We start from the raw sequence: 23,731 nt of genomic DNA, 5'->3' as shown, positions 1-23,731 counted from the left end.
GCAAATAGCGCGAGTAGCTAGCTTTTTCATTCTATACAATATTTTTTTACTTAAAATAGATGTAAATGATTTTTATGAATAATACCATTATAATTGGTTTTCATATGGTCTAAACAGAGGTATCATCTATGCATTTTCTACCTGTCATATTCTGTTGAGTATATTTTGGAACACTATGTAGTATTTTGGAAACATGAATTCAGGATATACAAACATATGTTTCTATTTTCTATTGCTTTCTATTTATGTTACATGGATTATTCATTTTGGCAAGAATATAGTTTTCTAAAATATTTTGTTGGAGATACATTTTTTTCTTTAGAAGTTTTTATTGGTGGCATGCAAAATTATCCTCACATTTTCAGAGAAGACATAAATAAGTAGTATAACGTATAAAATAGAAACAAATAATCTCCTTTCTTTTCTTTTTCTCTAATTGCCAGTACATAAGAGCATCTCTAGCAGTTTTTCAATAAACATCTCCCAATAAGATAGTATTGGAAGAATGTCCCAGACCATTTTCATATATAGATTATTAGGAGAGATGTTTTTACAATTCCCCAATAACCTTATCCTGATACAATTAACATATTGGGGGGAGCCAAAATTCTCATTTTATTTAAGGGAAGTTGGGGTGAAGTATTGAGACAATCCAAAAACGATCGGAGAAAGAGAAAGATTTTGGAGGACTGCTAGAGTATATCTTCTAGCCAATATTATTAGTTTATTTGAAAAACATAGACGGTGCGAGATGCTCTAAAGCCCTATGTGGCATACTCCCATAATATCTTACTCATGCACCTTTTTTGCAATACCTACGGTGAACGGGTCTACATATTCACTGTTATAGCTAGTAAGGCATAGCCTTCTCCTTCTCCGTTGTGATTGTCCCCTCTCTCCTAATAGCTATTTTAACCTTCATCCAACAGTTCGTAATACGAACCGGAGCTAATGGTCACTTCTATCGCTTGTTCCATTGATCATTACGGCCATATGGTGTGGAATGGGCAGTAAAAGTCTATCACTGACGGTTTGAACTAAAAGGCGATAAGGGTTATTTGCCATAGGAATATCTGTAGCAGTGAACTTCTCGAGAAGAGTGTCAGGTCCCTGTAGTCAGGGGCGAAGCTATATGTTGATTAGGGGGTGCTAATGCACTCCCTAAAAAATGAAAAATCATTAATTTATTCAAAATTTCACCATATTTGCACACCCATGACTCAACTCTTTGCACCCACACGTCAAGTGCACACCCTCCATTTACTCTAGCTTTGCCACTGCATTTAGTATACCCAAATGTAGAGGATGACAAATACAAAATTCAACTACAGTCAGCGGGAAAATTTATCTATAAAGTTAACATAAATCAGATGGAGTGCCCATGAGCACTCCTGTACCGAAGAAATTTTCATTTTCCTTTAAAATTTCTATTGAAGAATATTGTCTCAGTGGTCGGCAAAAATTGCCCATCCTGCCGAGGATCCCTTCCAGCTTCCAGATGTGATGATCCCTTCCAGCTTCCAGATGTGATGATTGCAAGTTACACTCTACTTCATGTATCGGTATCATCACCGACATTATCGATGAGAATTCTTGAAACCAATGTCCGTAGAATATGCTCTTAGCATTTTCTTTTGTTTGTGGCAATACGTATGTTTACAATATTGATTAATTATTATTTGTCTCCTTTATTTAGATTAGATTGACACTTTTTTCCTTGTCATATTGGATACAAACCAATTCTTTCTTACAATATTTGATATGTACAAAATGTTTAGCTATTTATTAATCATATTTAATATACTATTTGAATTGTTTTTATCGACCTAAGCATTAATACCTTCTGCGTCATTCAGTTTCGTATCTAGGAGCAAAATAACATGCATCAGCAGTCTCCCTGACCATGCGTAGTCTTTTCTGAAACTGAGTTTCTAGACTTTGGATGTAAGTACCATCCCTTGAAAAAAAAACTCTCGCGCAGATTCAGCCTGACTGACTATGGTTTGGCCTCTTAGCTTGGCTTAATGCATCAGAGAGGTTCAAAATATAAATCATCTGAGACATTGAGCTAATATAATTGTTGTTGATAGACCCGTGAGTGTTTTATTGTAAATGAGATGTATTGTTATACGACGTAGATTTTTTCCTACTCAATTACCACTGCTGATCTGATCCTGTGCGGTTTTCAGTCGTCAAACGCGAGTTACACTCTACTTCATGTATCAGTATCATCACCGACATCATCGATGAGAATTCTTGAAACCAATATCCGTAGAATCTGCTCTTAGCATTTTTTCTGTTTGTGGCAGTACCTATGTTTACAATCTTGATCAATTATTATTTGTCTTTTTAATTGATATTTTAGATTAGATTGACACTATTTTGCTTTATCATATTGGATATGAACCAATTTTTTCTTATAATATTTGATATGTACAAAATGTTTAGCTATTTATTAACCATATTGAATATACTATTTGAATTGTTTCTATCGACCTAAGCATTAATAGCTTCTGCTTCATTCAATTTTGTATCTAGGAGCAAAATAACAAGTCTCCCTGACCATGGGTAGTCTTTTCTGAAACTGAGTTTCTAGACCTTGGATGTAAGTATCGTCTCTTGAAAAAAAATATTTACCTATTTATTAACCATATTTAATATACTATTTGAATTGTTTCTATCGACCTAAACATTAATAGCTTCCGCTTCATTCAATTTTGTATCTAGGAGCAAAATAACACACACCAGCACTCTCCTGACCATGTGTAGTCTTTTTCTGAAACTGAGTTTCTAGACCTTGGATGTAACTACCTTCTCTTGAAAAAATGTTTTACACGGGCACCAGCCCTGTTTCCTTCTTTTGCCTTTAAATCGAGGACTGCATTATTTATAGAAGAAATCTATTTCCTCTACATATTTCTTTTGTCCATCGATACAATTTAAATCCATAGATATCAATGGTGTACAATTTTTCTCTTTCTTATCTGATTTTTGTTAGTGATTTATAGGTCAGTTATTTGCTATGGGCTCTCTATTATTTAATTATTTGCTTTCCCACGTAGAAATCAGCTATCAATTTCCTTATTTTAAATTTTTAATATATATAGTAGTAGTTGGTATGGACTCATGGTGTTATTCTAGACCGTTAGATCTTCATAAAATCCGACGGTGCTCATCCTTTTTTTGGATTAACGTGGGAATTTCTAGACTCTCTCGGCGAACGTGGTTGCTTCTTTTAACTTTTTCTAACCCTCTCTTATTAATATAATAGATAGATATACAAAGGAAATATGGGGCATGCGTATGGTTTGTTAGCGTGCTTATTACGTTGTCGCAATCAGAGTCAGATGGTTAGTAAAATCTATTTGTAAAACTTTTTGCACGGATGGGTTGTAAATCACGAGATAAATCTAATGAGCATACTTAATCCATAATTTGCAACCGTGATGCTGCAGTAACCATCCACTAATTATGAATTAATTAAGGTCATTAAATTTGTCTCGCAATTTACAAGTCATCCGTACAAAAAATTTTATAAATAGATTTTATTTAGTGCTCCGAAATAATAAGATTATCTTTCAAAAATTTACGCCAAAAAAAATCTAGACACACTCTAAGCCCAAAAGAAGGAAGCCAAAATTTCTATATATGAAAGTTCTTGAGCTAGCCGCGCGGCCAGCGTATCCACGTCGGCCCAAATGATGCGCGCCGTCATTCGCGCATCCGGCTGCCTAGCACGCGCTCCACGTCTGTGTATACGTCAGCACGTGCGTTCTATGCTGTGCTGCGGCAGCGTCGTTGTTCATATTATTTTTACCGGTTCACATTGACGATACAAACGTTGGTCCTGTCTACATTGCTGTGCTGCCCGTGAGACTTCGGGCCCTGTTTTGGTTGAGTAGCATAAGTAGTACAAAAAATTTTGACCAATAATTAGGGGTATTAAATGAAGGCAATTTGTAAAACTAACTCCACAGCCCTGCGCTATTTCGCTAGACGAACCTAATGAGGCCTTTGACACACGATTAAAGGTTGGTTACTGTAGCATTACTGTAGTCAATTATCGATTAATTACTGTCATTAGATTCGTCTCAAAAAATTACACGCATCTGTGGAAAAAAAAATTCTCGAAAATCGTATGTCCTAGTTGTGATAGGAAACCAAACAGGGCCTCGACCTCGGCATGTACCCCGCTCTCCCTCATTCTGCCCACGTCGTGCGCCCGGGAAACTTCCTGCCGCGTCTGTCGCCGTCATCTCCCTTTCACACTGCGTTTTCAGATGTGTCAGTTCCACACCACTGCAGCCCGCGTGAAGCTCTCGTACTCCTCCACCTCTTTCTTCCTTTCCGGCGCGCGGAGGGAGCCGAGGCCACGGCCGCGCGCGATGCTCCACCACCCGCTCGCCCGCTGCCGGCGCGCGGCGCTCCGCCGCTGCGGGGCGCAAGATCCAGCCACCGCGGGCGGAGCGGCGCCTCCAGGCACCGCGGCCGCTGCAGCTCGGCTGTGCGCCGCCCGAGGCGCGTCGTTCCTTGCCTCGGATCCGGCCGCCGCGCGCAAGGGAGAGGAGGGGGCGGAGGACTGGCGGCGCTCTGGTCCGGTGAGGGTGGCGCGAATCTGCGGCGTGGAGGGCAGGCGGAGTGCACCTGTCTCCGCGAGCTCCTGCGGCCCGGCGGCATCCGCCCTGCTCCTTGCCCCTGGATCCGGCGACCCCTCTCCTCCCTCGCCGGCCCTCCGTTCTCCTCCCTCGCCAGCGACCGAGGCCGCGCAACCGCGCCGCGAACGAGGCCGGGCCTGGCAGCCGCGCAGCGAGGCGGCGGCGCGGCGCACGGCGGCCATGGTGAGGCGGTGTTGGTCCATGGCGCTCGCGGCCGCATCCCGGCGGACCTCCTACCTCGTCGCGCAAGTCCATGGCGGCAGCCGGATCCCGGCGGCCCTCCTCCCTCACCGCGTCGTCATCCCCGCGCAAGTCTTGGGTTGCTCTGTTTTCTGTATGCATCCCCGTCGCCGGTGTCATCGGCATCGCCTTCGCCGTCATGCAGTGAGTGCTCGTGTCGCGGGTGAAGCTCTCCCCGGCCGCGGCCACCACGGGCGGCAGCAAGAACGGCTACGGCGACTACCTCATCGAGGAGGATGAGGACCTCGACGACCACAACGTCGTCGTCAAGTGTGCCGAGATCCAGAACGCCATCTCCGAAGGTGAGGGAGCATGGCCTCCTCCCTCCCCCTTCCTTGGCCGGCGCGACCATCTACGGCGGGCCTCCCTCTCCCTCCCTGGCCGGTGCGCAGAGCTGCTGCGGCAAGCTGGGGGTGCTCCGTTTACCAGGTGCTTGCGGTGCCCACATGGCCGGCAACCTTTGGCTACGCGCTGCCGGCGTGCTGCAGCGGTGCAGCCCTATCATCTGCATCTGCTCAACGTCCCTGCACGGTCACATCAAGCAAGGGAGGGGGGTTGACGAGGTTGCGCCCCTGCAGATTTGGCCGGCGCGTCCATGCTCCCTCCGGCTGCGGCGGTCACGACTTCAGGTGCCCGATGCTTCCTTCTCCCATAGCTGTTTATCGCAGCTGCATCCTCCCTGTGTGTTGATCTCCTCCAACAGTAACACAGAGGCAGTGAGGCTTCAATTCTTTGCGGCTCTAATTTTTGTGCGTACTACTATATCACCTTGATGTTTTTTTATCTTATTACCTTGATGTTTATTACACTGCATACTAATTATCATGAACTGTTTATTGACTGCACATAAGACACTCGAAGGAATGCTTCATAGGGAACATTATGAATAAAGTGGGTATTGATTTTAATGATTTATGCAGATGTACTTGCTTCACCTTTTTAGATGAAGAACGACGTTTGCCACATTTGAGTTTTGTCAAAATTGAAGCTCCAACCTTTCATCTCTATGTACTCTGAATAAGTATGTACCTTAGGTGTTTTATCATCTGTTCCCATGTCAGTTAACAAATGTTGTACGTACAAGCATTGAAAAATATATTATCAGCACCATTCCCTGCTCTTCCTCCAGTCAAGTGAAGTTATTGTCACATCTTTGTGGACCATGTTTGATTCTAATAACCCATTCAGTTTGTCTGAACTGTAATACCGATTGTTTAGTTTAGACAAGTACAATGCCGAATTTTATCAGCTTCGGAACTCCACACGGTACATAATATTATCAGTTTGGCATCTACAAATGGTTTGTTCATGTTTTATCTACAATTATACACTCACACAAGTTTAAATAGTTCTTATGACCTTCTGCAATATATATGGTTTTCTATTAGTCTTTGCAGATAGTGTTGACCATTGTGTATCCAAAGTTCCTTTCACCATGTCAATCTATACTGTTGTACTATATTTGGTTGTCCCTTTTCGTCGGACTTTGCCACTCAAAGCCTGCTTCTCTGCATATAATTTAGGTTCTAAGGTGTACTAAGGAAGGCAATGCACGAACAGAGGATAAGAAGCAATTACATAACTTCCAAGACAACTTCCATTATATTATTGCAATCATCATTGGTATGCACACAAATGTTGTTGAGCCACATGCATACATATTTTTTTTGGGCATTCATTTTACCTATGATTTCTTTGCGCGGTTCTCTTGGGACGAAAAGGGGCACCTCTGTGGCAACATCCATATACAGAACAAGCAACTCTCAAATTGTATCATACAAAAGCTGATACACCTTCTGCAAGGACGCGCGCTGATACAATTATTAACCAAGCCTGTGATATCCGGATTGATGCCTGCTTTGTTCCACAAAACAGATGGCCGTTTTGCAGGCCCGCGCGCAAGCGCGTGTCATGCACTAGTTAACATACTACCAACTGAAGCTGCCGCCGCCTGCGCCGCTACACTTCCACGCAACCGAGGAACGGAGGAAGGAAATCAAATCGCGTCCCCGTAGTCGACGCGTACTACTCCGCTTCGCGCCGTTTCCACGCTACGAGTTTCCCCGGCGTCTATAACTAGTACGCGCGAGGGAGAGAACCGTCAGATCGATCGAATCGAACACGCCAGCCACCACGGGAGATCATGGCGAGCAGCAGCGGCAACCAGTGCGAGGCCTGCCGCGGCGGCATTGGCCTCTGGCAGGCGGCGTTCACGTCGGAGTGCGCCCACACCTTCCACCTCCGCTGCGTCTCCGGGAGCGCCGCGTGCCCGGTCTGCGCCGCGCGGTGGAGCGACGCGCCCGCCACGGGCCCCGCCCCTGCACCGGCCACGCCCTTCTCCTTCGCGCCGACTCCGCCACCGTCGACGGCCCTGTTTGGGCAGCTGCCGTCGTCGTCGTCGTCGACACCGGACCCGGCGCTGGCCAACGGCGTCTCCTCTGCAACGCCTACGCCATCGTCGACGGGCCTGTTTGGACAGACGGCCACGGCGGCGGCGAACTCATCCTCCCAGACAGGCCTGTTTGGGCAGACGTCGCCGTCGACGCCGAACCCCTCCTCCTCGGCCTTCTCCTTCAGCTTCTCTGGAGCGCACCCGGCATCTCCGCCGTCGCCGCTGTCCACCGGGAGGAGCCTGTTTGGCCAGTAGGCACCGGCGACGCCGAACCCCTTCTGGCTCGGCTCGGCACCGCCGCCGCCAGCAACGCAGACGCCTTCGTGCCCAGTCTGCCACGGCGCCATGGGCCGCGGCCAGGCCACCGTCACGTCCGAGTGCAACCACACGTTCCACCTCCGTTGCTTCTCGGGCAGCGTGTGCCCTGTCTGCGGCGCGCGGTGGCGCGACGAGGTGACCGTGGCGCAGTCGCCGCCACTCAACCCCACGTCCTCGCCGCCACGACCGCCCTTATTTCAGCCACCCGCCGCGAACACTTCCACGCCCTTCATGCTAACCAACCCCTTTCCCTGGCCATCCGCGTCCGGCATATCTTTCGGGCCGCAACCGCCTTCGTCGGACACGGCGCGCACCGTGTTCAACGACGACGAACCCGTGGAGCGGCCACTCGACGGCCGGGACAACACCGCCCAGGAAATAGCGAGCAATCGAGTACTCGTCCTGAACACGCACTGCGAGCACCCGGCTGTCGCCAGAGACTCGGCCCTACACAACTTCGCGGTGCTGGTGCACGCCAAGGGCCCCGCCGCGGCCGCCGAGGCGTCGGAGCGCGCGCCGCTCGACCTCGTCACCGTACTCGACGTCAGCGGCAGCATGTCTGGCCCCAAGCTGGGGCTGCTGAAGCAGGCAATGGGCTTCGTCATCGACCACCTCGGCTCTAGCGACCGGCTCAGCATTGTGATCTTCTCGTCCAACGCTCGCCGGATCATTCGGCTCACACGCATATTGGACGGCGGGAAGGTCTCGGCCAAGAGCGCCGTGGAGTCCCTCGCCGCCATCAGCACCACGAACATTGGAGACGGCCTTCGGGTCGCCGCTGAGGTGCTCGACGGCCGCCGCCACAGGAACCCCATCGCGAGCATTATCCTTCTCTCGGACGGCATGGACAACCATACCCCATCCAGGAGATATATCGACCTCGTGCCACGGTCCCTGAGGCGCAGCGACGACAACCGGTGCCCGCCGGTCCACACGTTCGGATTCGGCACGGACCACGACGCGGCGGCGATGCACGCCATCGCGGAGGCGACGGGCGGCACGTTCTCCTTCATCCAGAACCAGGCGGTGCTGCAGGACTCGTTCGCGCAATGCCTCGGTGGACTCCTTTCCGTCGCGGTGCAGGAGGCGCGCGTCGCCGTGGAGTGCCTGCATCCAGGCGTGCGCGTCCGTACGGTCAAGTCCGGCCGCTACGGGAGCCGCGTCGACGCGGACGGCCGCGCCGCATCGGTGGACGTCGGCGAGCTGTACGCGGACGAGGAGAGGCGGTTCCTGCTTTTCCTGGACGTGCCCGTCGCGGCCGGGGATGGCGCGGCTGAAGACGGCGGCGTCACTCCTCTGATCAAAGTGAGCAGCACTTACAAGGACACGGCGACCGGGCAGTCGGTGGACGTTTCCTGCGAGGGATAAGTGTATTTTACAACTTCGAACTAGTCAAGAAGTCCGTTTTTCAACCTTCAACTACGAAACCGGGTAACCTAGGCCCTCGAATTGGCAAAACCGTCCGAATCACCCCCTCGAGCACTGTAGCAAGCTCTTTTGAGGTCGGTTTTGCTACAGTAGCATTTTCGAATTTCTGGAATTTCACACCTCTCTCAATTAAATAAGAAAGAAAGCATAGTTAATATTGTCTAAAAATCATGATATTTTTTTGGGAGGTAGATAAAAAGACAAGGAATTTATTTTGGCTAGATGTGATACATTAAACATAATGAAATTTGAATTATAAAATTTTAAAAATGGGTAGAATTCAAAATTTCTTGAAGTTTTGGGTTAGCTAAACCTTTGATAAAAATGAAATAAAAATATGATAATTCATAATTTTTTATTTAGTTTAATAAGATATTTTTTATTGGCCCAAGTTTTTATGAAAGTTTTTGAATTACTTCGCAATGCTCAAATTTGAATCAAATTTGATTCCTCAAATTTTAATTTATGAATTTTCTATAGAACTTGGGCCAATAAAAAGTACCTAACTAAACTAAATAAAAAATTATGAATTATCATATTTTTAATGCATTTTTATCATAGGTTTAGCTAACCTAAAAATTCAAGGAATTTTGAATTCTACCTATTTTTAAAATTTTATAATTCAAATTTCTTTATGTCTATTGTAGCACATCTAGCCAAAATAGATTCCTTGTCTTTTGATCTACCTCCCAAAAAAATATCATGATTTTTAGACAATATTAACTATGCTTTCTTTATTATTTAATTGAGAGAGGTGTGAAATTCCAGAAATTCGGAAATTTTACTGTAGCAAAACAGCCTTTGGCTGAGCCAGGGTTGTTTTTCAAACGGTTTCGTTAGTTGGAGGTGTAGGATGTCCGGTTTCGTAGTTTAAGGGTCAAAATCGGACTAGCGTGATAGTTCAAAGTTGAAAAACAGACTTTTCCCTTCCTGCGAGGACGCCTCGGTGCGGAGGCCGGTGGTGGCGGCGGACATGGAGGCGGGCCCAGTATTTTGGCTTTGGGTATTCAAAATTTTGGACAGGTGATTTTTTTTAGGGCAGACAGGTGAATTTTTTTATTAAGAGCCTAAAGTATGGATTCATAACTTTATAATTGAGTACAAACATCACAAAATTTATCATGCTTCAGACTTCACTTGCGATCTACAAAATCAAGGAATGCTCACTACATCACTGCCTCTGTCCCTTTGTCATGAATTTCAGAGAATTGAAATAGCAATGAGCACAATTATCTTACGAATTAGCTCAAGTAGCCGAGGCGGCGAGTGCTGTGCCGGCGCACCACGCCTGCTACCTGCTGCCCGCTGCCCTCCGCGGGCCGCGGCAACGCCGCTCCGCACCTCCGCTTCTGAGCAGGACCGCCGGCCGTCGTGGGCCCATGGCGCAGCGCTCTGCGAGCCAAGCAGCATCACACAGCGCTCGGCGCTCGTTGCCGCCCGCCTGCCCCCGAGCGGAGCCGCGCCGCCGTCGCTATGCGCGCCTGCGCCTAGCCGGCCCTGGTCTGCGCGTGCCTTCTCGCTTCGCGTCGCGGCCTCGCGGCTTGCCGCACCTGGCGCGCGCGCATCCGTCGCCGCTCGCCGGCTTGCCGCATCCCCGCCGCGCGTCCGCAGCCCGGCCATTGCGACGCTAGCATTAGCTACTGCTGCTCGGCTCTGACCTTACGGAGGACTGGGGTGGGCCGGTGAGGAGGCTTGGGGGATAAGATGACTGATCAATTGGGCTGTTTTTTGGCTGCTCGGCCCATTTTTGGGGGAAAATACTGAGATCCATGAGATTTTTTCTGTTTTCTTATTTTTCTGAATATACATACATGTATACACTATATATATTTGATCTTTTCTTAAAAATAATGAGGCTCGCCGCGCACAGCTGTTCCGCGTGGAGGCTGCCGAGGACATCGCGGCGGCGCGGGCCGCGGCGGAGCGCGGCGAGCACGTGAAGGCGGCGCGGATACTTGACCGCCGGCAGGAGGCCTCGGCAGCCGCCGGGCTGGCCGGCGACGAGCGGTGCGCGGAGCTGGTGGCGGAACTGCGCGAGCTGAGCGCGCGCGTCGCGGACCGGCGCGAGTACGAGCAGACGGGGCGCGCGTGCCTGCTTGCCGGCATGAGCTCGCACGCGCAGCAGCGCGCGTCCACGGTGCAGCTCTTCGCGTCCGCCGCGCCCTCGGCATCGCCGTTCGACGCGACGCCGACGACGGGATCACTGTTCGGGGGTTTCGGCCAACAGCAGCAGACACCTTTCGGTTTCTTGCCATCGACTGGTGCATCATCGTCGCCTGCTCAGGGGGCAAGTCCGTTCGGGGAGCTGCCCGTGTTCAGCACAGCGGGCAGCTCAGCGGCGCCGGCGCCGAGATTCGGGTTCTGCTTCGCGACGCCGGCGATGCAGAGTATGGTGCAATCGTCGAGGAAGGCACGCGAGCAGCAGCAGTCGGAGCCGGGTGGCAGTCCCTTAATTTGGTCCCAAGTAGGACGAGCGGAAGCTGGCTGGCTAGGAGTCTAGCATCCGGAAGAACTGAAGTTGAAGGGTGAAGGCCTAGTACTTATCATAGGGTCACACTGGAAAAGAAGTTAGTTATCACTTATCAGGTTGTAAAGTTAGCCTTGGTTTGTTTCGTTGTGGAAAATGAGTTGAAGGTCTGAACTTCAGTTTTGTACTCCCTCCGTTCCTTTTTTTTTCTTGTTCATCGCCGTAGTTCAACTCAAAAGAGTTCATGTGTTGGACGCTGTCGTTGAAGGTAAAGGAAACTAATAATGGTGTTACTATTTGTGATGGTCATAGCAGTTCTCTCCTTTTCCTCTGAATCGTCTCGCTGTGAAAACAATGTGCACCAAAAGAACGCGGGCACAAGCCCTTTGCTTGCTGCGGGCTTGGAAGCATTGACGTCTACAATATAAATTGCTCCAGTAATTTCTTTCCTCATAAACCAAACTATCATTATTAATGACTCAATAATAGGGGCAACATTCATTTGCTCATAAAAAGCAAATAATATTTATTCATGACTAAAAAACACAGGCACAAACATCATTTCTTGAGTTTACATCCCATAAGTTTAACATGAGTTTACATCTCATAAATTCAAATCAGTTTACATCTCATAAATTCAAATCAGTTTACATCTCGTAAATGTAACATGAGCTTACATCTCATAAATAAAAAAGAGTTCAAATATCATATATTTAATAAATAGAAGCTCATGAAACCCTGAACAAACCCCAATAGTGCATGAACATCGACTAGGACTTCAACCTTCACATATTAACGTGAAGCTTTTGACAACAAGATCAGGATGAATTCGACAAGGCTGCAAGTATTGATCATAAGGACTTGCACAGTTTGTAACTTTGCATCATTGCATGTAAACTTCCTCTACAAAAAATAAAGACTTGACAGCAGCAGCATACTGAGATAGTCCTTACTAGAGATAACCATGTGCCGCGATCTGAAAAGGTGCCATGCACAAACTTATAACCAACTCCAACTCAGCATTCCACTTTATTTTGCTCTCCTTCTAGTAGCTGTTAAAAGACTGCAGAGAAAAGAGTTGCCAGTAAAACCCGAGTGCAAACATCTATCCCTCTGAAATCGGCAGCTAGATCTAGTGGTGTTTGTGTTGAGAAAGGGACCTCCTCTCTCTTGTGATAGCAAAAAATATTGGCATGTTACTCGTTTGAATTTGGTTAGAGAATTTGGAGAGCCACTGTGTTTTTGGGGCTACTCAGCACCATTTCAGGTATCCAGAGCTACAGTATTGTAAACCTTTGCAAGCTCAGCTTGATACTAGTAGCTAATATTAATTGTTCATTTTTCTTATGCAGCGGGGTCAATGGAATTCAGGTGGCAGCTGTGACAAAGAAACTGAATCAATAACGAATGAGCAGTACCTTACACCATACCCAACAAACTACTCTCCTAGAATGCTGGGAAAAGGAGAAAATAAGAAATAGCACATCCCACTTAATCTTTCTAGAAGGTATTCCAGAACAGCAAAACTGATTCATATTGTAGTTAATCCATTGTACTGTGGGCAACATGGGAGCACACATATGCTAGAATGTTTGTTTGCACCAATTTATAATTCTGTCCAAAAAGTTGGATATCCAACTACAAGGAGACAGGCAGCCTGATACCGCATTGCTATGGTATTTTTTACCTCTTTTTTTATTTGACATCAGAAACATCCCATATGATTCCAAGGAAATAACTACAAAGCATATGACCATGAATATTTTTAGAGGTTGCCCCTGCTATTTTCACTGCTCCAGTATTCCTAGTTGAAGAGGATAGCAGGGCTAGTAGACACAACAGAAAACTTGATACTACTTCAGAAAGCCAGTAAAGCCTGAGAATCTCGATACCTACATAGTGGACATACATTCTGATCTCAGGTGCAAGATTCTTTTCTGTTAAGAGAGGAAGAAGCTACTGTAATTTTGGACTGGCGAAAACAGTAGACCAACACAACTTGGACATGTTTTCTGATCTATACTTCCTATTAAGTCAATGGTCAAACTAATACTCCACATGTAACAGATCTACTGCACCATTTACAAGATTTTGTGAGCTTGTGTATTAGTAGTAGTGAGCCAAGTGGAACTGCCAACCCCATCAAGTCATTGGCAGATCAATGTATACTCCAATTCCCCCTAATCATCATTCCTCTAAATCGTCAGTAATGATGAAGGCAGATACTCCTATACTGTCTAAATGTGTCTCGCAAAATTGAACATACTGAACAAATTGCAGGATCGACAATAGAGTATTACCACAACGCTGGTTATGGAGCTTCCAAATTAGCAATTCATCATTGATCCATCACCCGTCTATACAGGTCTATCTCTTTTCTTCTTCCTTCCATTGGCCCCGTTGCTGTGCCTCACTTCCATCACCACCGTCACTACTCCTTGTGCCATTCCACTGGCGTGCACCAAGCTACATAGTGTGTGAAATGGAGAAAAGGGCGAAGAGAGGGAGAGAAAAGTTCAGGTGCCGAAAAGAGAATTAACCGTTCACAAGGTTCGTAGCATTTTGTGGCTGCAAAAGCAAATACCCGGATGAACGTGTGTTTTTGCACTACAACCTACCTACAGCGGTGGCAGCAATCCAGGTTCACTTCCAAGCAAAATTCTCGTTTGAAGGTTATAATCCAGCATGAATAGTCAATTTTCTTTGCTGCATAGTAATAATAATATAGAAGCCGAAAGAGAAATCTCAAAAATTGAGACACGATGCAATAGTCTTCAATGGACGAAGACAATTTTTTTCCCACCTCTGATTCACAAAAGCTCAGTACTGCACCTAGTAGATGTAGGGGACGAACGCCTTGCGCGACGCCGGGTACTCGCTGCCGAACTTCTGCAGGTACCAGCGGCGGTGGTCCCTGGCCCTGGGCCCGAGGTTGGAGCAGGTGTAGAGGAAGAACGCCCACGCCGCGGGCGTCCACGCCACCACGGCGAAGCCGAGCCACTCGACGGCCTCGCCGAAGTAGTTGGGGCAGGTGACGAGGTCGAACCACCCGCCCCTGGGGATCTTGTACCCGCCCCCAGCCTCCTTGAGCCGCAGCAGCTCCTTGTCCGCGGCGATGTTCGTCCGCATCCCCCACGCGAAGAGCGCCAGCCCGGCGGCGCAGCGGGCCAGGGCGGAGGCGGAGGCCGGGAGGGCCGCGTGGAGCGCGACGGAGCGGGCCTGCACGTAGGCGTTGAGGATGTTGAAGCCGAGGGCACAGGCGGCGACGAGGACGGGCACGGGGGCCGGGGCGCGGGGCAGGCGGGCGAGGCGGAGCGGGTGGACCAGCGTGCGGTGGGCGTAGTGGAGCGCGTAGAGCGCGGCGGGGAGCGCCGCGAGCGGTGCGGAGAGCAGCGGCGGGGAAGGCGGGCGGAGGAGGACGAGGGGCGGGAGCCAGAGGGTGGGGCTCTCCATGAGGAACCACGCGAGCGGGGCCGGGAGCGCGGGGCCCCAGCCGGGGCGCGAGAGCTTGCCGTACGGCGCGGAGGTGAAGCGGAGCGCCAGCACGGTGAGCGGGCTGATGAGGTAGAGCGCGAGCAGGCACCGCTCGAACACCGCGTCGCCCGCCGCCGCCTCGTCGGCCATCCTCTCCCCCTTGTTTCGGCGGAGGTTTTTTCGCCCAGCGGCGGGGTTCGGGGACGAGCGCGGCGGCCGGCGTCCTGTCGAGTTCGGCCGCGTGGGGGTGCGGTGCGGGGTGCGGTCGCGCTCGGGCGTTTATCGCGAGGGGTTTGGGGGCTGCGAGGCCCACCGTGCAGTTACACGAATTGAGTGGCCCTGTTTGAAAGAAGGGGGCGTGGAGTAAGGCTGAAGAGCGCCTGATGGGCGCAATCATTGTGATATCGAGGCTTAAGCATCTTTGCGGATGACAATGCCGGCCTCGTGCTGATTATTATAAATAGAAAAATTTGAATCCGTACCATTAAAAAATCACAAAGTTAGATATATATCATCGTTATCTCACTTTAATGGTACATATCTAATTTTTCCTTATAAATATTTTTATCTTTAACAAATAGTATCTCTAAAAATAATTTAGTTTATTATAAATAAACTGATATCACTTTTATATTTTTCAATCTTTATAACTTTTTTATCATCTTCTGTTAAGTTTAAAAGGTTTGATTTTTAGAAAAGCTAAAAATAACTATATTTTAGTACAGACGTAGTATATGATATCACTCGTCTTGTGCGGTAAACAAAAGAATCTTATTATGAATTGCGCATTGTCCTTCACAAAGCATATGTTCAAGTCAAGGCCAGGGTTAAAAAAACCAATGGGAACCGGACCGGTTACCGCGGTTACCGGTGTAACCGGTCCGGCCCGGTTCCGGTTCCGGGCGGTTCAAACCGGGGCCAAATTCAAATTTTAAATTTGAATTCCAGAAAATGAAAAAATCCCAAAAAATTCATAAAAATACTTCAAGTTGCGAGGAATGTAATGGTGTCAAATTTTTTGAAATATTCATTCATTTGATATATTTTGGGGGCATTTGAATTTAAAAAAAAAAAACAGGCGGCCCATTAAGGCCCACCGGCCCGTCACCGACACATAAGGCGCCCCCCCCCAGAACCTTCAGACCTGCGCCCCCCACCCCATTTCCGCCTCCCTCTCCCTCCAGGCGGCGCCAGGAGGCCCGACCGCCGGTGACCGCCGGCCAACCGCTCGGTTAGCGCGGCTAGCCGGCCGGCAGAACCGGTCAGCCGGCCTCGGGCCGGATCTAACCGGCCGCGCCGGTTAACCGGCCGGGCGCAGCGGTAAGCCGGCCGGAATAGGCGGTAAGCCGGCCTGGGAGGTAGGTAAGCCGTTTGTTTTTTTCCCTTTGAGTTTTTGCAAGTATTAGATGATTTGTTTTAGGATTTAGATGTATGATCTAGGTGTAGTTAGGATTTAGGTAAGATTTAAGTGTATGACGTAAGGATTTAGGTAGAATTGAATATTAAGGTGCATATATGTTTTTAGGATTTAGGTTGATTTAGGATTTATGTGATTGATATGTCTTTGTTGTCCATTTATGCAGATAGACAATGTCAGGTAGAGATAAAGATATTGTATGGGAACATGGTGAAAATTTTTATCCCGGATGGCGGTGCAAGTATTGTAATACGCAGAAAGCAGGAGGTGGTGCGACTAGATTGAAACAACATTTGGCTCACCGCGGGGCGGAGGTGGTCCATTGCAGGAATGTGCCGCCAGATGTGCGGGAGTATTTTCAGCGTGACATTGAGAAGGCTAGGAAGGCAACTGCTGAACGGGCTCGAGAGAGGTTGAGACGGGAGAAGGCTGCAGCGGAGGGAAACTATCCCGGTGAAGAAGAAGATGAGGAGACTCAGCTGCAGCGTGCCTTGGACCAATCGAGAGCGGAAGCAGTGTACCGACGGGGGGTGGAACAGAGAGGAGGTGTATACGAGCATGGAGGGATACTTTTGAGCGCATGACGGATGTCCAGAGCGCCGTGCAGGCATTGCAGGAGCTTGAGGTGTTTCGGCAGAAGGTTGGCGAGTTTGGCAGTGAAATGGCAATGAGAATGGCGATGGATCCAAAGACATCCCCATGTAAGAGTTACTCCATAACATATTGTTATTTTCTCTATATTTGAATATATTGCTTACATACTTGGTTGCACATACAGCGTCCTGGTGGATGATGTTCGGATCAAGCACTCCAAAGCTGCAGTATCTTGCCATGCGGCTTGTTTCACAATGTTGTTCGTCCAGTGGATGCGAGCGCAACTGGAGTACTTTTGCCTTGCTGCATACAAAAGTTCGCAATCGATTGTCGCACAAGAAACTTAACAAGCTGGTCTATGTCAACTACAACCTTCGTCTGCGACTAGAGGAGGTCTCCGGCCCACCGATACGTGAAGAAGGTGATTTTATCGACCAGCTGGCCCATCTTTCATTTTATGATGAGAATAATCCGGTGCGGGAATGGATGGAATATGGTCGATCTAACCGCGCTCCAGTTCTGGACGAGGATGATGATGACGGAGACGTCCCTCTCCCGTCTCATATTGTCAGGGATCAAATAAACCTCTCAGATCTACGTGACACTACGGGGGATGCTTGCATCAGCGATTGGGCACGTAGACATGTGGGTGACACTCACCTAGGGAAGAGGAAATTCCAGAGGGGGCATACGAAGGGTGACTCGAAGCGTCAAAAACAAAAAGGAAAAGCAACAGCAAAATCAGTGAACAGCGACACGTCCACAGATGATGGCGATGGTGAGCGTAGTCCACCGTATCAAGAGACTGGGGATAGCAGCTCCGCTGGTGATGGTGACGGTAGTGACGGTGCAGATGCTGCTGCTGGTGGTGGTGGTGGTGGTAGTGGTGGTGGTATTCCCATTCGTTTCACAGGTATACATTGCACCTATATATGCACACTTGTTTCTGATTATGAGTACTAATTATTATATATGGTTAATTGCAGGGGAGACTCAGTTCACACATGCTACACAGGACCCCGATCATGGAGCACCGGAATCGCCGAGGAGAACGGTTGGACCGACGGACAACGATACTCCACAGTACTCTTCTTCCTCCTATAGCGATTCCAGGCACTCTTTTCACTATCCCATACCTGACATCAGCATGGAGCCACAGACGAGATGGGTGTACGAATGGGAAGACCCCCATTTTTACACTATGTTAGTTCAGGAATGGGAGACAACATCGGCGTGGACAGGGCAATCTTGGCAAGACTACAAGGCTGAACTGCTTAGAGTGCGAGGTTTGAATGTGATGTCCATCGCCGAATACCAAATGGCGTCCAGAATGGGGGTCTTCCCATTCTTACGTTGAACTATTATTAATGTGTATCAGTGAGAGTGACTACTGTATTTGTAGGCACGATTAGGACTATGGTATTTGTATGCACGCGCATTAATATTGTATATCTCTGCATAATTATAAATTGTTACTTTGGTGTGGTATTTTACATTAATATGTGCATAGTTCATACCAAAATTTCCTTTTATTTCACACCACGGAACCAATTTAAAACTGTCGGTTTATTTTGTTAAAAGGCCGGTAACCGGTGCAACCGGTCCGGTTTTACCAACAAACCGGCCGGCTAACCGGTCCTAACCGTTAGAACGGCTACGTTTGAATTTGGTTTTGAATTTGGCCGGTCGGAACCGGTAACCGGTCCAACCGGTCCGGTTAACCGGAACCGGTGGCCGGCGGTTCGGGTGTACCGGTCGGATAAAAAAACCTTGGTCAAGGCTCGACCAAGTGACGCACTCGTCGATCCGCTTTTTTTTTTTTTTTAAAAAAAAAAGAAAACTCGCCGATCCGTATTTGGACCGCACGGCTGGATTGCACAGACGGAGGGCAGAGAGTGGCTGCGATCGCTGCGGCCTGCGGGAATAGTTAATTGATCCTGCACATGGTTCGATCCAGACAATTACTGGAGCCTGATCTGATGATGAAACAGCGTCGTGCTGATTGTTAAATGATCTGTGGTCCTCTTCCTCTACCTGCAGGCTGCAGCAACACGATCCATCATCAGTGGCGGCTCCCGATCGTGAGATCCTTGCTTCTTAACATGAGACTCGCTAGAGGACGACTGGATGAGCTCAACGCGAAGCGCTAAAGTAATCAATCATTTTGGTCTGTCAAAACTGATGAGTGCCGGCACGTGCTTGATGAGTAAACGCATAATATAGATAAGCTACCGGTTGTTGAGCACGGGCAAGCACGGCAACGCCGCGCCGTCTCGGAGGAAGGCCAGTATTGCAACATGTGGACTTCGCAGTAGAGGTGCAAAGCACTCAGGCCCAACAACACACAGCAGCCCACGCCCAACGGCCCACGCCACACGTGCAGGCCCAAAGCAAGACCAGCTCTCTATCCCAATTAGAGGCCCACGTTCAGGTCATGACAATGCTTTCTGTTGGAACTATTTTTCTTTTGTGAAGTTTCCTTTTTTGCTGGAACTAAACGGTTTATTATCCAAATCTAAAGCCAGGAGGCCCATCCAACGCTAGGACGCGCTATGAGTATTCATACATTTCTTAGATCATTATTAGTGGTTCATTGTTATATTCCGCTGTATAAAAAATCCCACTCAACTGTAGTATAAGCCCACAGCGGCAAGTCGATAGTCGCAATCGAAAAGACACTTTTTTTAGAAAAAGCCACGTGGTTGCCGGGCGCAGCCTTTCCTGGCCCCGTCTACGTGTCACGGCTGCGTTGTGATTTTCCGCAGGCCCGCAGGGAATCTGCGTCACCACCGAGCCCGAAGCCGACCCACGCCAAAAGGACTCAACTCCTCGCGTCCCTCGCTCGCTCGCTCCCCCCTTTCCCCCGTTCTTCAGTTTCGTTTCTCCTCTCCTCTCCTCAATCCCCCGACTCGAATCTCGCGCGATACGTAGAGGCGGCGAGGCGACCATCGCCGCGCCGGAGGAGGGCTCGCGGGGGAGGTTCCGGAGCGGGGCGATGGACGCGGCGGCGAGCAACGGCGGGCTGCTGTACCACGAGGTGCAGGAGGGGAAGCTCTGCGCCGTGCACTGCGTCAACACCGCCCTGCAGGGGCCCTTCTTCTCCGAGTTCGACCTCGCCGCCCTCGCCGCCGACCTCGACCAGCGGGAGCGCCTCGTCATGCTCGAGGGCTCCCAGAGCCCCGGCGCCGCCAACGCTGCCGCTGGGGACTTCCTCGCCGAGGGATCCCACAACGTCTCCCTCGGAGGCGATTTCAGCATCCAGGTCAGTCCACGCCCGCCAACCTCCTTGTAGATTTAATCCGTTTACGTTTCCGTGGGCTCGGATGGTTCGACTGATGCGTAGATCGCACCTTGTTCCGTGGGCTCGGTTGCAACTTGTTTGCCTGTTAAGATCGCTTAGAATTTAGGGGATTTTTTGCTTGAGCATTGCTGTTTCGAACCCTCCGATTGATTTCTAGTAGGTGATTCTAGGTTAAAAGTGCCGGTGTGTACTTTGATAAGATGGCTTTGTTTGGAATGAAGAGGATTACTTGGAGCAGATAGACTAGAAGGGTTTAGTTTAGGATGAAAAGAAAACTGTCTAAACAATGCATTATCCCAGTCATTCGAAGGAATGCTTATTATTGCAATCAGGTGATTGCCAGTGGTGGCGCCGTGTGGGTCTGCGCATGCTAGTTATAAGCTTGCTCCTTGCATATATGATACTTAATCATGCTTTGTTGGATGCGACATGGGACGAAGGGACTATCTGTACTTCATTCATGTCTTCAACTACCAAAGGACTGCATTGAAATTTGCATGATTCTCTGCAGGCGATTTGATATGGAATTTTACTTGTTTGCGTCACTAGAAAAGTTTAGATGTAGTTGTTTCTTGTGAAGTTACAGATCACACTTTGCATTTGAATAATCAACTAGGAGCATAAGTCTCCACGACGGTTAGTACCACTTTATTTTATGTACTTGGCCTTCACTAATGCATGGCCATGCATGCTGTAGACTGTAGTAACGGATTCTATTGCCGTTACACTGTCCAAATTTATGCGATTGGTGTACATATTCAAGAGTTTGTCCGTTTTTCGTTGCTTGCCTTTTGTCGTGTACTGAATAGCTGACGCTAAGAATGACTTTGATGTTTATTACCTTTGATGGTGACTGTTCTTTGATTCATAGTCTTTGATGATTGTCATTAGATTTGGAATTAGGAATATTAGTGAGCTCGATAACGGTATTTTTAGAATGACAGACAGTCAACTTGATAACAGTATTAAGATTAACGGCATTAAAGTTTTAAATGCAACTTCTAAATTCAATCTGATGGTCATACTTACTTTAAAGTGTTTCACAAGTCATTGAATTCCAGATGATTGTACAGCCATCAGTGTTGTCCGGACACACTGAGTTGGATATCCCTGACCCGTGTCAGATTCCAATTGGTATTTAGCATGTCCCCCCAAAATTTTCCAAATTTGACACTCGCACCCGAGTCGGAGACAGACCTTTGTTTTGCGTGTTGCTAATATTGGATGCTTCACACGTTTTTGTTTGGTGTGCATCTCTCTGTCATTTTGTTATGATGGCATTAGTTTGCTGTGAATATGCTTTAGTGCTGTTCTGGTATGGTACCTTGGAATATGGAGGCATTCGGATTATTTAAGCTTTTCTCCTTCAGGATGTACTGGAAAAGGGCCCCATAACATATGCCGCAATTAGCCATTTCCCTTTTCGTCGCACACTATGTTCATCTTTGCAATGGAGTTTATCTTTGGCCAATAAACTAGTATAGTTTATCGTTGCACGCTAGGTTCTGATATGGTACTAAATGCTATGTTCTGATCAAACCATCTGACTATCACTTTAGACATCTAGATGGGGAAAGACCAATAAGAACTCATAAGTGTTCATCCTGTAACCCAAAGTGCAACATTTTTGGAGTGGGTATGGGCAGGCATGGGGAATGGGTCGCATTTAGAACTTCGAAGTACATGCTTAAGAAGGTGTTTTTATTTAACTTGAGTTCACAGTTCACACCTTTTTTTCCCCTCGAACACGCAGTTCAAAGTTCACACTAGACCAAAATTTGGACAGATTGCACAAGTTATATGTTTACTTTGTTCATTCTCACCCTTTATACTTCATTTGATATGAACTATTGTTTTCCTCTTTGAGGAGCATCTACGGGGATATTTAATTATTTGCCATCCGTAACCCATTTATGCCTTTTAGCAATGAACCTGGAATGCTGTTATGCATTCTATTGTGTCTATCTTTTTCACTAGCTCTAATGTAGCCAGATACGCTACCAGTGGTTTGATTATTGGATTAAGTATATAGCTATTTTTCTAGCACTAAATCCCTATGCTAACAGAGTAATACAAAGTTTTAGCCACTCTCATTTTCTGCAATGCGCACTCATGACCCTATTCTGACCATATTGTTTCTTCTAATAGGTTTTGCAGAAGGCCCTGGAGGTTTGGGACCTCCAAGTCATTCCTCTTGATTCCCCAGCTGCAGGATCATCTCTGTTCGACCCTGAGCAGGAGGTTGCTTTCATTTGCCACCTTCAGGACCACTGGTTCTGCATCAGGAAGGTGAATGGGGAGTGGTACAACTTTAACAGCCTCTACCCAGCTCCTGAGCACCTGTCAAAGTTTTACCTCTCAGCTTTCATTGACACCCTGAAGGGGTCAGGCTGGAGTATCTTTGCTGTTAGAGGCAATTTCCCTAAGGAGTGCCCTATGGCAACTGAAGGCTCTAATGGTTTCGGTCAGTGGCTTACCCCTGATGATGCCCAGAAGATAACAGCCTCCTGCAACCAGGTGCAGACACCTACCCACCAGGTGCAATCCCCTCTACTTGGCCAGCAATCAGAAGGGATGAGTGAAATGGACATGATTGCCGCACAGCAGGAAGAGGCTGATCTGAATGCTGCAATAGCCGCTAGCTTGATGGATGCAGGGGTTCAATTTTCCAGCTATCATGCAGCTCAAGGATCTAGCAAGCCACAGGATGCTCCCGCTCCTGTTATTGAAGCAACTTCGAGCAAAGACAGTAACCCAGAAGAAGTTGATAAATCTGAACCAAGCGCTCCTCCATGTGAGGACATCCAGGAGCCAGCCTCAGGAAGCGACACCAAAAAGGAGGTTTCTTCTGTAGAGGAAAAAGAATCAGCAAAAGAAGATTAGGATGAGCTAGAGTAGAGAGTGCGCCTCCCTATGAAGATTTCCGGTCAGTCTTTTACCGAGTTAGAACATACAAACAGAAAGCAAGAGAGAGGGAGGCGTCTAAACTGCCCTCCATTCCAGGGGAGGAGTTATGCTTTTCCTGGTTTCAGAATGCCGTATACAAATTGCATGGTCTGAACTGCATGGGTTTAAACTTAACTGGTGTAACGGTTGTGTGCAATCTGCATAGAGACTTAAATGGCGGTTTTGAACCTGTTTTTTCCGTCATTTGCCCTGTGAAATGTGCTGGAACGCCTACATCTGCGGCTACTCTGATGCTGAATGCTCGTATTTCCGTTGTTATCGTGTGCTTTGTTTGTTGCAGTCATGAATGTGTTTATGCAGGCATTACCCAAGAATCTGGGCCTCGCAGTTGGTGGCAAGAAACTTCCTGCAGAGAATTATTTCTTCTGAAACAGGCGCGGCTGTTAATTCACTTGTAACAAAGAATCTGAGCTTTGCATTGTTGTTTATCTGTTGCTCCTCTCGGAGCTCGGCTGCCGCTGGTGCTGGAAGAAGATGA

General features: G+C 48.0%; 3 protein-coding genes, 1 long non-coding RNA gene and 1 pseudogene across 5 annotated transcripts; 4 read left to right on the top strand and 1 right to left on the bottom strand.

Moving 5' to 3' along the window:
- The first annotated feature begins 7,038 nt into the window (after positions 1 to 7,038).
- LOC120675059 lies at positions 7,039 to 11,533 on the top strand (annotated as a pseudogene).
- Positions 11,534 to 12,605: 1,072 nt separating this feature from the next.
- LOC120676075 lies at positions 12,606 to 13,194 on the top strand. Its single transcript, XR_005675642.1, has 2 exons — positions 12,606 to 12,767; positions 12,853 to 13,194. It is a non-coding gene; the product is annotated as an uncharacterized LOC120676075 (long non-coding RNA).
- A 386-nt stretch (positions 13,195 to 13,580) lies between these two features.
- Positions 13,581 to 15,276, bottom strand: LOC120676074 (steroid 5-alpha-reductase DET2-like). 2 transcript variants are annotated; one of them, XR_005675640.1, is made up of 3 exons: positions 14,304 to 15,276; positions 14,119 to 14,206; positions 13,581 to 13,966 (listed from the first exon to the last, which is right to left on the bottom strand). XR_005675640.1 is itself a non-coding variant. In XM_039957294.1 (2 exons), the coding sequence occupies exon 1, from the start codon at positions 15,122 to 15,124 to the stop codon at positions 14,333 to 14,335; it is 792 nt and encodes a 263-aa protein (XP_039813228.1). In that variant the 5' UTR covers positions 15,125 to 15,276; the 3' UTR covers positions 13,581 to 14,206; positions 14,304 to 14,332. The 2 variants fall into 2 exon arrangements, 1 of the variants encoding a protein (XP_039813228.1); XM_039957294.1 differs by having other exon boundaries at positions 13,581 to 14,206.
- Positions 15,277 to 17,394: 2,118 nt separating this feature from the next.
- Positions 17,395 to 18,626, top strand: LOC120672140. Its single transcript, XM_039952437.1, has 2 exons — positions 17,395 to 17,898; positions 17,972 to 18,626. The coding sequence occupies exons 1-2, from the start codon at positions 17,472 to 17,474 to the stop codon at positions 18,340 to 18,342; spliced, it is 798 nt and encodes a 265-aa protein (XP_039808371.1). The 5' UTR covers positions 17,395 to 17,471; the 3' UTR covers positions 18,343 to 18,626.
- A 1,179-nt stretch (positions 18,627 to 19,805) lies between these two features.
- On the top strand, positions 19,806 to 23,468 carry LOC120672741 (putative ataxin-3 homolog). Its single transcript, XM_039953302.1, has 2 exons — positions 19,806 to 20,247; positions 22,435 to 23,468. The coding sequence occupies exons 1-2, from the start codon at positions 19,981 to 19,983 to the stop codon at positions 23,167 to 23,169; spliced, it is 1,002 nt and encodes a 333-aa protein (XP_039809236.1). The 5' UTR covers positions 19,806 to 19,980; the 3' UTR covers positions 23,170 to 23,468.
- The last annotated feature ends 263 nt before the right edge of the window (positions 23,469 to 23,731 follow it).

Source organism: Panicum virgatum, chromosome 5N (genome assembly GCF_016808335.1).
Source record: "Panicum virgatum strain AP13 chromosome 5N, P.virgatum_v5, whole genome shotgun sequence".
NCBI lineage: Eukaryota > Viridiplantae > Streptophyta > Magnoliopsida > Poales > Poaceae > Panicum > Panicum virgatum.
The sequence above is the reverse complement of the archived record's forward strand: the minus strand, read 5'-3'. Positions and strand labels throughout refer to the sequence as shown.